The sequence below is a fragment of the Malaclemys terrapin genome, chromosome 8, assembly GCF_027887155.1.
Source record: "Malaclemys terrapin pileata isolate rMalTer1 chromosome 8, rMalTer1.hap1, whole genome shotgun sequence".
NCBI classification, from domain to species: Eukaryota; Metazoa; Chordata; order Testudines; family Emydidae; genus Malaclemys; species Malaclemys terrapin.
The window spans coordinates 105719590-105733273 of NC_071512.1; the positions used below are offsets into that span (position 1 = coordinate 105719590).

General features: G+C 55.9%; 1 protein-coding gene across 1 annotated transcript; it reads right to left on the bottom strand.

The window, feature by feature from the left end:
- Positions 1–1462: 1462 nt before the first annotated feature.
- Positions 1463–12583, bottom strand: TSPAN1 (tetraspanin 1). Its single transcript, XM_054038142.1, has 8 exons — positions 12453–12583; positions 11942–12006; positions 7148–7348; positions 6556–6630; positions 5628–5726; positions 4520–4663; positions 3088–3171; positions 1463–2529 (listed from the first exon to the last, which is right to left on the bottom strand). The coding sequence occupies exons 2-8, from the start codon at positions 11996–11998 to the stop codon at positions 2476–2478; spliced, it is 714 nt and encodes a 237-aa protein (XP_053894117.1). The 5' UTR covers positions 11999–12006; positions 12453–12583; the 3' UTR covers positions 1463–2475.
- Positions 12584–13684: the final 1101 nt, after the last annotated feature.

Below are 13684 nucleotides of genomic sequence, written 5' to 3' on the forward strand. Positions count from 1 at the left end.
ACAGCAAAGTCCCTGCTAGCAGGAGCTAGGTGCTCTACACGCCAAGCGTCTGTATCGGCTGCCTATTGTCTAGTGGTCATGTGCATCTAGTGGCATTTAAATCCCAGGCTGCATGAGACCCGGACTGGGCGCTTGGATGGTGACCAGTGGCACCTGAGCTCAGATCAGCTGACTGGCCATCCCCGAAGCCGCCAGGTGCTCTGGGGCAGGTGGGCAAGGCTGCCCTGTTTTCGGCCTGCATGCAGGGAAGGAGCTGGGGTGAATGGTGCGTTTGTAGGCTGATCCTTGGCGCCCCTAAAGTGCTTGGCTTCAACCCAGTAGTTCAGTGGCTGGGCCAAGCATGTTCCAGCCCCCAACTGTTTATATGACCCCCCTCCCCACCCCCGGTCTCCCAGCTGGCTGTAGGTGCCAGAAGGGAGGGGTGGATGGGCACTGGGGTTTCCACTGCTGCCTTAACCAAATCAGCCGGAGGGAGCACATTTGCAAGGCAAATGGGCCATTGCTTTATGGGGTAGCTGCACGCAGCCTCGCGCCCCTGCCCTGCGTCGAGCCTGGCGCAGATGGCAGGGGCTATTGTGAAAGCAGGGTTTGTCTGCCACCTCTTTGCTTTTAAACACGGGTGAGGCCAGGGCGGGCACCACACGAGACTTGAACTGGTGGCCGGAGTGAAGGCGTTAAACCGCTTCTGGGAAGCCCGAGCTCTCGCCCTCCCGTTGAAGGCCCTTTGCTGCTTCGCGCCCCTGGCAATCTGATCCGCTCCTCTCTGATCTGACAACGCCCCCCGGCCTGCCCTCCGCTTCCCCCAGCACCATCACGGTTTCACCCCTGCTGCCACCGACCCATGGCGCGCCAGCCTGTCCTTCCAGCTCCCACAGCAGCTGGGATCTTCCTGGGTTCTGTCTCTCTCTTCACTGGGGTGGGTGACGGTTGCCTCTACCACCCCCCCTTTTCCCCACGCACCACCCCTTCCCAAGGGCCCGCGTTGGAGTGTATTGCCGCTCACCATAGGAGCATGGGTCTAACATTGCACGGTGTCTGACCAGCTGGTCTCCAGCCACCTGCCCCGTTTGTCCAGTATGTACCCCTTTGCATGGCTAAGTGAAAGACAGCCCCTGATTGGAGCTTAGGACGGGCTGGTACAGCGCCTAGCACAACAGGGCGTCCGTAGGGGCTAATAGCAGCGGTAGTCAGGCCTGGCTTATTGGTTTGCCCCAGGCTCCTACAGACGCACAGGAAAGTGGACAGCTGGCATGCAAACAGGAAGGACAGCCAAGTCACTAGGACATTTGCCTAAGCCTTAGGAGACTGAGGTGGGAGCCCCTGCTCTGCCACAGGTTTCCTCCTGAGCTTAGGCAACTCATTTAATGTCTCCGTGCCTCAGTTTCCCCAGCTGTACAAGGGGGATGGGGGCCAGCAAAGTACCGAGGCTGGCTAGTTGATGCAGCACGACAGCACCCCGCGGTCGAGTCCTTGGTTAAAGAGTTTATTGGAACATCTTGTGCGCAAACCTTCATTCCACATTCAGAAAATAATTTACACTTGAGATTATAAATTAATTGGGGGAGGGGGGGTTCTTCACAGTGTAAAAATATACAGGACAGACTCAGGCTGGTGAGCTCCCAGCATTGCATTGTGCCTTCTAACCCAGCCTTCAAGTGGGAGGGTGCGGAAGCTGAAGAGAGGAGGATGGCCCGGGAGAGAGTTGAAGGGAGAGAGACAGGGAAAAAGTCAAGGCCAGAGCAGCCTGAGGCCCTTTCCCTTGGCCTACACGCATCCCTCTGGCCTACACGCATCCCTCTGGCCTACATGCTTAAAGCAAGAAGGAAGTGATGGCCCGTTTCGCTTGGCAGGATGTTCTCTCCCACCCCAGGAGGTCTAAGCCTTCTCCACTAATCTAGACTCTCATGGCAGTTGCTCCGCTGTCAGTTAGTGGTAGCTTCAGCGTAGTCACTGGAAGACTCTTGGTTCACACCAGCCGATCACCGGGTTGACTCTAATCCTGCGCACTTAGACTGGGCCAGAGGATCTTGTGAACAAGGAGGGCTGGGAAAACAAGCACAAGCAGCCGTCTGGGCTGGTCATCTCCTAGCAAGATCTCCCTATCTCCCGCCCCAGCTAGCTAGGATCACATAGCCCACGGAGGGGACAGAGCGGCATCCGTAGGCCCGTCAGTCTTTGGCACAGTAGCTCCGGCATGAAGCGGAAGCTCTTTCCACTTCGGAAGTGATTGTATGTACACATTATCAATACGTCACACTAGGTAAAATATATATATATATATATATATACACACACACACACACAAACACACACTCTACAGCTGTCAGCTCAGGAGATCATTTAAAAACTAATCACAGTGCATAGGATAGAGAGTGTGTTGGGCCCAAGAAATGTTTGATTCTCAAGATAGAGGCAAGAATGTATCGTTCGTCCTCTTCCGCCCAGGGGAACAGGACTCGCCGCCTTCTCCAGGCCTCACTTCTTATCCAGCTGGCAGTACAGGTACATGGATACCACCATGGCTGCGATCTAAAGAGAGGGCAGTAGGTTAAATATCTCCTGCTGCCCAGGGAGGCCTTTTCTTCTTTCTCCTCATTGGCTAGACGCAGCCTCTAGATCACGCAACTGCTACCCCATCTCCTCTTGTTTTGTGGCTCCCCCTCCGTGATCCCAACTCAAGCGCCGGGCTCCGGGGTGCCCGGGCTGGGGTTGGAGCCATTGGTGGTCACAGACGCTCTGACAGCTTGGCTGGGCGCCCCGGGAGCAGAGGAGACAAGCCTGAGCCTGCAGCCCAGGAGGAGGAGAGCTCAGAAGTGGAGTCAGTGACTCTAGACTCTCCCCTACTGGACGTGCCCCTTGTTTGGAGCAGTGGAGGGGAGACAGTGGGACGGCAGCCGAGCAGACCTACGTCCCCACCTAGGGTGACCAGATGTCCCGATTCTCTAGGGACTGTCCCGATTTTGGGGTCTTTTTCTTATATAGGCTCCTATTATAGGCCTCCACCCCCGTCCTGATTTTTCACACTTGCTGTCTGATCACCCTATCCCTGCCCACTTTCTACAGCCAGGAGCCAGCGTGGGGACTTACCTCTAGCGCACAGATCCCTGCCGCCACGCCCCCCACCACGCCCGCGTTCGTGCGAATGTCACTCAGCAGCTGCTGGAAGCAACCCTAGGGGGAAATGGAAACCCGCTCGGTTAGAAAGAGCCGGAGCCAAGCAAGCGATGGAAGGTGGTTGGAGCAAGGCGGCTGATGCCCCGTCAGCGGAAGGCCGCAGCTCCCCCTTCAGTCCCCCTGCTGGGTTTGCCGGCACCGAGCGACTTGCTGCGTGCTTCTGAAGGGAGTGCCATGGTGAGCGCTGACTCTGCTGTTTGAGAAGGGCGGGAGTGTGCCCAGCGGTGCCCTGGTGTTATAGACCAAGCAGGACACCCGTAGTATACGGGCACTTCAGGGATCAGTGAGGCTCAGGTCAGCGTCCCAACACCCAGGAGGACCCCAATATTAACAGGGTTCAGGAAGTCAGGCCAATTTGAGGGGTCTTGATTTGAGCACAGCCTCCCCTCCCCACCCTCCCACTCCCAAATTAAAAGCACCCAGTCTTGGCCACTTCCACTAGATGTCCAAAAATGCACCAGATGGTAATCGCCACAGGGGTTCTGTTCCGCAGCGGAGAATAACTCCAAGCAGAAAGGTCAGTGCTCATGCAATGGGTTAAGCAGGATTTGTACGTCCTACATGACTATAACGCAGAGCGCTGGGTCAGCTACTTTTGTTACACGTGATCTATAGAGTCTAGTTACTAAGACAATCACCAAGAGGGTCAAACAGCGATAGGTTTGAACGCCATATATTGTGTGCTTGTGATGGTTTGAAAGGGGACTCAGCTTCGGAGGAGATTTGGGCCTCGTTTCTGGACCAATGTGATAGGCACATTAAATACATTTGTACTCCCAGTGCATTCGTAATGGCCTGGACTGTTGCTTCTACACACAACTCCCTCCCACCCATCCCTGGGGAGGTCTTCCGTGACCCTATTATTTTTCGGCCAAGTGTCTAAAGAACCTTCGTATAAAGAGAATAACCTATTAGAATCTAGACAAAATCCCCTAGACCAGGCCAGAGTTATCTGCAGGGTCAGCCTTGCTCATGTGTACCACCTACAGGCCTCCAAGCCCTTCGCAAGCTGTGTCCTCATCCCCACACTTACAGGTAGGGAAGGGACGTAGAGAGGGCAAGTGACTTGGCCAAGGTTGTAGAGCAAGTCAGTTGCAGAGATGGGAACAGACGATAAGCTCAGGCCCCCAGTGCAGTACAAACCTGCTCCTCCTCTGCCTTATGCCACACTTCTGTGATTCACAAACTAGTCCCACCTCCCTCTCCGATGGGAAGGGGACAACCCCAGACACTTCAAGAGCAGATGTCAGAGAGGGACAGTGGCCCAGTTTCCACAGCAAACCCACGCCCTTCTAGCCGTGTGGGGTCCTGCAGCCATAAGGCAGAAGCTGCTGTCTCTCCATACCTGGACGTTGCTGTCGTGTGCAGCTGTCGCACTGCACTGGGTGCTGACGGGTTTGCAGCAGAACTCTGGGTACGTGTTGTTGTGTTCCTTGTAGTAGTAAGAGTCATTGAAGTCTGTGTAGTTCGTCAAGCCGCAGCATTTCACCTGGGAGGAGGAGGCAGAGGAGTGAGAGCAAGGAACAGAACGTGCCCAGCGCCATCACGTCCCAACCAGAGACCTCAACAAGCTCCACGGACAGATTACAAAGCGGTTAATCTCGGGGCCTGTCTCTACCCTACAGGGGTGGATGAAGCCGTCTGGGGCGACGGTACAGCCAGTTAGAACAGGATGGGAAGCAATGAGGATAATGCATCCAGCCGAAATGGGGAGGAAGGCAGAATGTCGTTCCCCAAGCTGGAGCTGGGCCAGGATTCGGGGTCCAACCCCAACTCTTGAGAGAAGAGGGGCCTTTGACGACCACAACTTGTCAGAGGCAACTGCAGTCTTGTGCATTTTGTCCCAGTGGCCGCGACTACCTGATGGGCGGCAGTCTGTGTTGCCACAGAGGGGAGCGGGCTTGGTTCCAGACACTTGTACCCCGTGTGCATTTGAAGTTATGTCCCCCATCACCCATAGCCCAGGAGGGGACGTTCAGTGGATGGGCTCAGATGGGAACTCTTCCGTCCATCAGCAGCCAAAGAGCAGTAGACACAGGGTTTGGAGGGCGATCAGAATGAAGGGGGCTGGGGCCGGCGCGTTTGCTCCTAGCTCAGACTCGGGTGTCAGCTGTGTATGGAGATATACCTATCTCATAGAGCTGGAAGGGACCCCGAGAGGTCATCGAGTCCAGCCCCCTGCCTTCACTAGCAGGACCAAGTACTGATTTTCCTCAGATCCCTAAGTGGCCCCCTCAAGGATTGAACTCACAACCCTGGGTTTAGCAGGCCAATGCTCAAACCACTGAGCTATCCCTCCCCCCCTGAGGCGTGTTGACTTTCAGCTTCTCGAACATGCAGTCGAGTGGCTCACTCGGGAGCTGTGCTCGCCGAGCGGGCAGAGAAGATCTGTCCCAGGCAGGCAACCCCGGGAGGAGCCAAATCCCAGCAGTCAGGCTCCGGGAAGCTCTTACCTTACTCATGGTGGTGTCCCAGAACTGCGTGACTTCAGGAACCTTCCCATACTGATTCTTCAGCGTCGGAGTCACTGTTGATTCCAGGATGGTCTCCGCCTAGAAGAGAGTTCAGATGCCATCACAGCGGGCATTAGCCCAACGGCCTTGCACGCACGTGGGGAGAGGCCAAGGCTTAATGGGGTTCTTGGAGAATCCTACAGGCCAGCGTCCAGGTACACCGACAACCTCTGCATGCGGGAGGAGGGCTGCCCCGGCTATACCAGGTAGGTGGGCACGCCGGGGGAGTTTGCTGTGCTGGCCCCTTTCCCCAGGAACGGACTCGCTGTGGGACAGGTCGAAGAGTTCCCCAGTTGCATAAGACGCGTGAGGTCTGTAAGCAGGAAGTGAGAACAGGAACGACCGTCCCCGAGCGGCTCTGACCCCACCCTGGCCTATGACACAGGACGTTCCCGGCAGCAGCTCAGGATTGCTGCCACAACAGAGCGGGCCAGAGCTGTCATCTGCTCTGCCACCGCCTGGGGCGTTCGCTTTTCCGCCTCCGTTTTGCTTCCCAGGGCTCACGCTGCAGAGTGCATGCTACTGACGCTGCGGGGGAATAGACTAAATCCACATCCCCTCACCCCCCATACAACACTGGGCAGCCTCGCCCCCCACCCAGACAGGGCTGCGTCGCACCAGGCCTGAGAGACTAATTGCCGAGAGAGACTAACCCCAGGGGTAAGGCATTCCCGCTTCCCTCCTGCCCCACTACCGCCGTGAGTGAGGCCAGACCCTCAGCACCCATCAGGGAGGACCGATCTCAGCTCCTCTGGCATCCCCCTTAGCGCAAGGCCTAGAGTAAAGTCCTCCCAGGAACGGGCAAAGGAGACAGAGGTTGCATTAGCCCAGCCGAGCAATCTGTCCCTCCCACCCCCCTCTGACTTACGAGAGACGTGTAGACCAGCGCCACCACCGCAGCAGCGATCTCAGCAATGAAGATGATCAGCACGATCGAGAAGAACTAGAGGAAACACAACGCGGAGGTCAGAGACGGGACGGAGTCCAAGCCCATCTAGCTGGGGCTGGCCACAGCGCTGCCTGCTTCCTGTGGTGGTTAGCAGGGCTGGGTGCAGCCCCGGGGAGAAACCTGGGGGAGGCCAACCCGGCTTCAGCTAGTTCACAAGCGGGTGAGGAAGGGGGCGAGAGATTGTTCCCAGGGGGTCTCCCATGGCTTGGGCGAGACAGGGTTTACTATCAAGCAGGGAAGCGTGGGATTTTGAGGGGGCCACTCAATATTCAGACATGTATTGAGTGGCCTCACCCTGGGATCAAATCTACCCCATGTCAAGGCAGCAGCTGTGTCCCCCGCATGTCCAGATTGAGATTGCAAATGCAGACCACTGGCCTGACAGACCCCACCTCCCTCCTGGAGGTACAAAGCCCACTTCTTCCACCATCCTACCCCACGTGCAGCTCGACAAGCGGGCTAGGCAGACCGAGCGAGCACGGATTCACGCCGCCCGGAGCTGGAGATTTACCATGATCAGGAGGCATTTGCTCTCTTTCTGGGCCCCGCAGCATCCCAGGAAGCCAAGCACCACCAGGATGGCGCCGATGACGATGAGGAAGTAGCTCACGTTCACAAACAGCAAGGTGCTGGACGAGCCAAATATGTTGGAGAACGAGCTCCCGTCCACGGCGACCCAGATCCCGACACCCAGGAGCGTCCCTCCGCCAAGCTAGGAAGCAAGAGAGAGGCGCGTGTTATTTCAGAGGTGGCTTGGAAAGGACCAAGGGACGTGGTGTCTGGAGCCAGCACCTTATTGACGGGAGCTAGAAAGGCAAGACCATCTTCTCCTTTCACTTCTAGTTGTGAACGTTCTGCTCTCATGCTAACTGCAACGTTTCTTCCCCTCTAGCTCACGGGCTAGTCTGCCCTCCCCAGCACGCACTGGTGACCCAAGGCTGGCCCTTTCGCGAAACAGAGGAAGGGCTCCTGGAGCAGATTAGAGATCCCTTGATTTGGGGGATAATCTCTGGTGAGTTAGCAAGAGTGAAAAGCGGTGCCATCCAGCTCTCCTAGAGCAACCATAAGCTGCCCATGAAACATGGACAATCCGTAACAGGGCGCGGCCCTGACCACTGGTCTCTATAGAGACAGATCGTGTTGTCGATTCACCCAAGTGCACAGGGGAGGGGTTCACGGTAGGCAAGGGAGCTGGTGTGATTTGTTTTGGCTCAGAGGCGGGGCTAAGGGCACTGTGATTTGCACAAGAGAGATTCGGAGACCCCCTGATTAGGCTTGGAACAGCTGCTCAGTCACTGGCCGGGGCTGTTTCTGGAACGGGGAGACCCAGGAAAGCTCTGACACGGCACGCGGGTCTCGGGGAACTTCCTGATTTCTACTCCAGGGTCAGTCATTTCCTCTGATTAATGCCTGGCACTGGCTGAGGAGATTTTAACCTTCTGCTTTCCCGGACAGGTCTTTGTATTTGCATTCCAGCATGGGGTGGGGCAGATAAACCCTGATGCTGGCGGGGTGGGAAGGAGAGCCTGGCCACTGCACCAGCCTCACCCACTCCAGTCAGCTCTTTGCGTCGGCCAAGGTCATTACAGTCAACACATGGTGAAGGGCCCCTCACGTCAGAGGGACAGGGTCTGAAGTCAGTGCCTGACCCCGGAAGAGCGATCGGTACCCAAGTGTGCCACCGATGTTTGCCCCCCCCATACGCCCCATCACCATCTCGCCCCCTCCCCATCCACCTAGCTACCTCCCTCTCCTCATTTAAATTCCTTCCCGAGTCTCCAATGCCACCCTCTGGTGAGTCATTTGCCAGAAGCCCCTGCCAAGCCATTCCTCCCTCTCCTGGGCTAAGGGCAGAAGGGACCGTCACAATCATCTCGTTTGATCTGCTGCACATCACAGACCACAGAACCTCACCCGCCCACTCCAGAAATAGACGCGGAACTTCTGGCTGAGTTACTGACTTCCTCAAATCATGGTTTAAAGACTAAGTTATAGGGAATCCACGACTGACAATAGTTTAAACCTGCCAGTGACCAGTGCCTCATGCTGCAGAGGAAGGCGAAACCCCCCCAGGGTCTCTGCCAATCTGACCCAGGGGGAAATTCCTTCCCAACCCCAAATATGGTGATCAGTTAGACCCTGAGCATGTGGGCAAGACCCAGCAGCCAGACACCTGGGAAAGAATTCTCTGGAGTAACACAGAGCCCTCCCCATCGAGTGTCCCATCATCGGCCGCTGGAGATATTTGCTGCTAGCAGTTGCAGATTGGCTCCATGCCATTGTAGGAAGTGTCATCATACCATCCCCTCCATACACTTATCCAGCTCAGTCTTGAAGCCAGTTAGGTGTTCTACCCCCCCAGCTCCCCCTTGCCTTTCAGAACCGGGACCATCAGAGCAGAGACATCTCCACAAGAAGCACCACGCGGCAGGAGGAGCACAATGTCTTGGGCCGGGAGGGCAGAATCCCCGTCCCCGCATCAGCATCCAAGTGGACAAGCGTTCTGGAGCCTCCCGTGTTTTGCAGCCATCTTAGGACCGGACTAGCCACAGGCTTCAGCAGAGGTCGGGCCCGCCTCGGCTTCAGCACAAGCCAGGAGGAGACCACCCGCATGTCCTCATTCGGAGGCGCTGCCCCTTGGGATCAGACAAGCTTCCCCCTGTGAGGGTCCGTGTAGGGAGACAAGGTCCTCAGCCCGTCTCTGAGGGCCGCAGCAAGAGCGGTTGGGAGAAGAAAGGAAGAATCATGCGGGCCAAAGAGCTTTCCTGGGCTGATCATTCCAGCTACATTGGGCTAGCGGGGACCCAGGCAGCCAGCCTCCCTATCCGTATCTCCTAGCCAAGCCCAGGGGGAGAAATACAGTGAAGAGAACTATTTCCCTCTGGCTGGGAGAACTGCTTCTCCTGCGGGACGCTGCAGGACCCGAGCAGCTCCGTCCTCGCCCTAGGGCCACAGAGACAGCTCTGCCTTTGAACACATGCCAGCTGAGCGAGAACAGGCGGCCTTGGCCACCGGGCGAATGAAGCCGTGTCCTTTGGGGCAGGGGAAAACAAAGTCACCGGAGAAGTCACTCGTCACCTCCATTATAACCCCCCACAGCTGAGCTTTTCTCATTGGATCCAGAGCAGAGGCGGATGGAGAAACCCTCCATCAGAGCCACCTGGGAGGAACCTGAGAGGAGCAGACCCGTCAGCTCGTCGGGGGGAAAGAGACAGAGCCATTATTATTGCATTTCCCTGCCAGTCTCAATGCTGCCTTGGTTTCGGAGCCGCTAGCTCCGCCCTCCAGGATTTGGACTTGACGCTATTCATGGTCAGGTGCCCCTGGGAACGTGGGGGAAAAACAATCAGTAATTGGAAAGACGGCAGCAGATCCCAGTAGATCCTCGGAGCCAGTGGGGACAGAGTAGGGTGACCAGATGTCCCCATTTTATAGGGACAGTCCCAATATTTGGGGCTTTTTCTTATATAGGTGCCTATTACCCCCCACCCCGTGCCGATTTTTCACACTTGCTGTCTGGTAACCCTAGGGCAGAGAGAGCTACAAACCAGAGCTGGCTGGGAAAAGAACAGGATTCCTTCCCACCCCACCCCTCTGCCGAAAATGTAGACAAAACAAAAGAGGGGGTTTTCTGATGGCTCTGCCCTGCCCCCCCAGGACAGCAGATGCTTCCTCTGGATTTTCAATTAAAGGAGAATTTTCCTTAAAAAAAGGGTTTTGATGGAAGATTTCTGGCCGGCCCTATTACAACCCCCCACCTGGCAAAGTGAGAGAGACAGAGCGTCTCCTGTCCGGCCCGGGAGTCCGCCTGTTGACAGGGAGAGGCCGGAGGGGGAAAGAAGAGAGGGCAGGGCCTTCAGCCCCGCTTTCTCATCCTCCCCAAGTATAACTGGGTGCAGTTCTAATCCTGCCAGCCTCGGATGCCACCCTCGTGAATCGAGGCGATCGACGAGCCCCAAGTCGGAGGGGTCAGAACAGAGCGAAACTGCAGACAACTTTCTAGCTAGCACGGGCCCCACCAGCCCTGGTCCCTGAGCAGCTGTGCTGCCCTGTATTCCTGTGGCTTTCCAGGTACCCCACGCAGACGGCAGGGCCAGGAGCCGAGCACAGAGGCCCTGCGGGCTTGTACTGTACCGAGGGAGTGAAAATAAAACACGCTTCTGCGGTGGTGGAGCTCCCGGGGACCAGATAGATTCCATCAGCAGGGTGGCCTGGCTGGATACAGGTTGCAAAGGAGAAAGAGCTTTCGGATGGATCCTGGTGTCACTGCCCCCTCGCCCCGCTCTCCTTCCAATGCCACGGGTGCGATTGTCGCCTACGGCGTGGGAGGAGAACAATCAGTGACCGTCGGAGACAGTCTCAGTCCGGAGCCATCATTGGAGTCCCCCGGCAATCCCGGCGGCCTGGCCTTATTCAAAGCGAATCCAGGTACTGGGAACAGGTGCACCATGGCGCGGGCTGCAGAATCCATCAACCGCCTGCGTTTCCTTGAACCACTCCAGCAGGACGTCTTGTTCTGGCCAACTCTGGGGTGGGGCTCTTAGGGAAAGGGGGCTGGTTATAGCCCACCTGCGCCCTGGAGAGGACCCTACTGGAGGAGTGGCTTACATTTCCTATGCGGCTAGCTGTCCAGTGTAGGTGATCGCCTGAGGGTCTGGTTTACTGGTTGCAGAGGGCAATACGCTCCAGCGTAGAAACAGAATGCTTACGGTCTGACACGATCTATCAGCGTCACAGCCCTACAGCCACCACGAGAGCTTCGGAGCAAGCCAGTTTGCCAAGCAAGCCTAGACTGAAACGCGATCACCTTGGCTGGGACCCTTTAAAACTTAAACCCAGCGTTACACAGTATTGTCAACCCCCAGCGTTCAGAGACCACGAGCCAGGCCTACCGCCTGCACTCTAATTAACTCATTAAAACTAGCCGTGCCGATGCTACAGGGCGGGCTGCGTCCGCGCTGCGACATGCTCGCTGCTATTCTAGCCAGCTCGCTAGGGTGCGGCTGGCATGAGTGCGTCCACACGAGATGCCACTCACTGCCCTGCCCGCTGGGCAGACACACAATTCATACATAGTCCGAGAAAGGGACTCTGGAAAGCATTGCAAACCGCTGGTCCGGCAGAGTCCCAGCCCAGCCCTGCCATAGGTTTCATGAGAGGCAGTCACAGTGCTCATCCCCCAGAGAACAAGGGCAGGTTCATTCTTTTTTAAAATAATCAGAGCCACGGTTTCTGGACATTTGCTGGCAGTGAAATCTAGCTCCCGCAACGAAGAGAAACAGCCTGAAACGCGGCCGGTACTTACAAATATGGCCAGGTTAAACAAGATCATCATAACCTTGAGGAAACTGAAGCAGCCCATCTTTGCTCCTGAAAAGAAAACGGAGAGATTAGCACAGCCCAAATAAATGGGTTCGTCTGTAAGGTGCCACAGGGACTCCTCGTTCCTTCTGCTGATACAGACTAACACGGCCGCCACTCTGAAACCTCGGAGAGAAGTGTTAGGGCAGACCCGTGCCTCACCCAGCAGGGAGCCCCAGTTACCTTCCAGGGGGGCTTTTCAACACTAGGGAAGACGCAAACGGCTCCCCTCTGCGGCAGAGAGAAAGAGGAAGCCGAGACAAATCAATTCCTCTTTGACTGTTGCTCAAAGAGTCCGAGGGAAGTTTCCCAGCCCGGCTGCAGCAGCTCTCAAAGCCCCCAGCCCCGCTCCCTTCTCAGGGCTTCCCCCTCCCAGGGGCCAAGAGCTGAACCTCGCTGTGAATGAAGTCCCCCACCTGCAGAAGGAGGGGTCACACCAGCAATGCAGGGCTCACCTTAGTGATCAAATCCAGAGGGGGGGAAATAAAATCCAAAGCAACCTTGAGACCCCAAACCAGGCGATGCTCCTGTAGCGCTGGGAGTCTGTCCTACCTGACCCAGACCCAACCCTGCTTTCCTTTCACCAGGTGCTGTGCCCAGCTTCTTAAGGGAGCCTAAGTGGCAGTTGTCTCCTCCAATCAGAAACTTCCCCCTTCCAGCCCAATCAAATCCCTTAGGGGATGGTCCACTTCTCACAAACTTTTTTTTTTTAGTAGGTTACAGGGGTAGTTGAAGGATTCTCTTTAGTCCTTGCTGGCCCCTAGCGGCTGCAGGGAGATATTGCTTCCTGCTCGTGGCACCTTAGAGACTAACAAAGTTATTTGGGCAGAAGCTTTCGTGGGCTACAACCCACTTCATCGGATGCATGGAGTGGAAAATACAGTAGGAAGATATATATACACAGAGAACATGAAAAAATGGGTGTTGCCATACCCACTGTAAGGAGGGTAATTAATTAAGGTGAGCTATTAGGTGAGCTATTATCAGCAGGAGAAAAAAACTTTTGCAGTGATAATCAGGATGGCCCATCTCCAACCGTTGACAAGAAGGTGTGAGGAACAGCAGGGGGGGAAATTAGCATGGGGAAAACAGTTTTACTTTGTGTAATGACCCATCCACTCCCAGTCTTTATTCAAGCCTAGTTTAATGGTGTCCAGTTTGCAAATTCATTCCAGTTCTGCAGTTTCTCGTTGGAGTTTGTTTTTGAAGGTTTTTTTGTTGGGGTCTTGCGACTTTGCGATCTGTCATTGAGTGACCGGCGAGGTTGAAATGTTTGGGCCCAGATCCTCCAGGGGGTTTTAGGTTTGATCCCTTTCAGCATCTGGGCCACAGAGCTGGGGTTAGAGGGCCTGGTTTTCTGCTGCCCACTGTAATTCCTGAAGCTTTGCTAGCGGCGGCAGGATGATGGGAGTTGTGTTGCGTTCAACCCGGGAGCCCCCAGCCGTCGTTTGATTGCAAATGTGTAAGCGTCGTTTTCAAATCGACAGTGGTTTGCGGGAGGCGTGTGTGATGCAGACTGCGTGTTGCCGTGTGCATGCCTGTGAGAGTGTGAGAGGGCATGTTTGCGCGATTGTGTGCAGGAGCTTGCATGGGTTCCCAGGTACGCGTGTCGTGTGTGCAGGGTCATGCGTGTGCATGCGTATGTAACCCACATGCTTGCATTGCAGTGGTGTAAAGCAGCCATTCT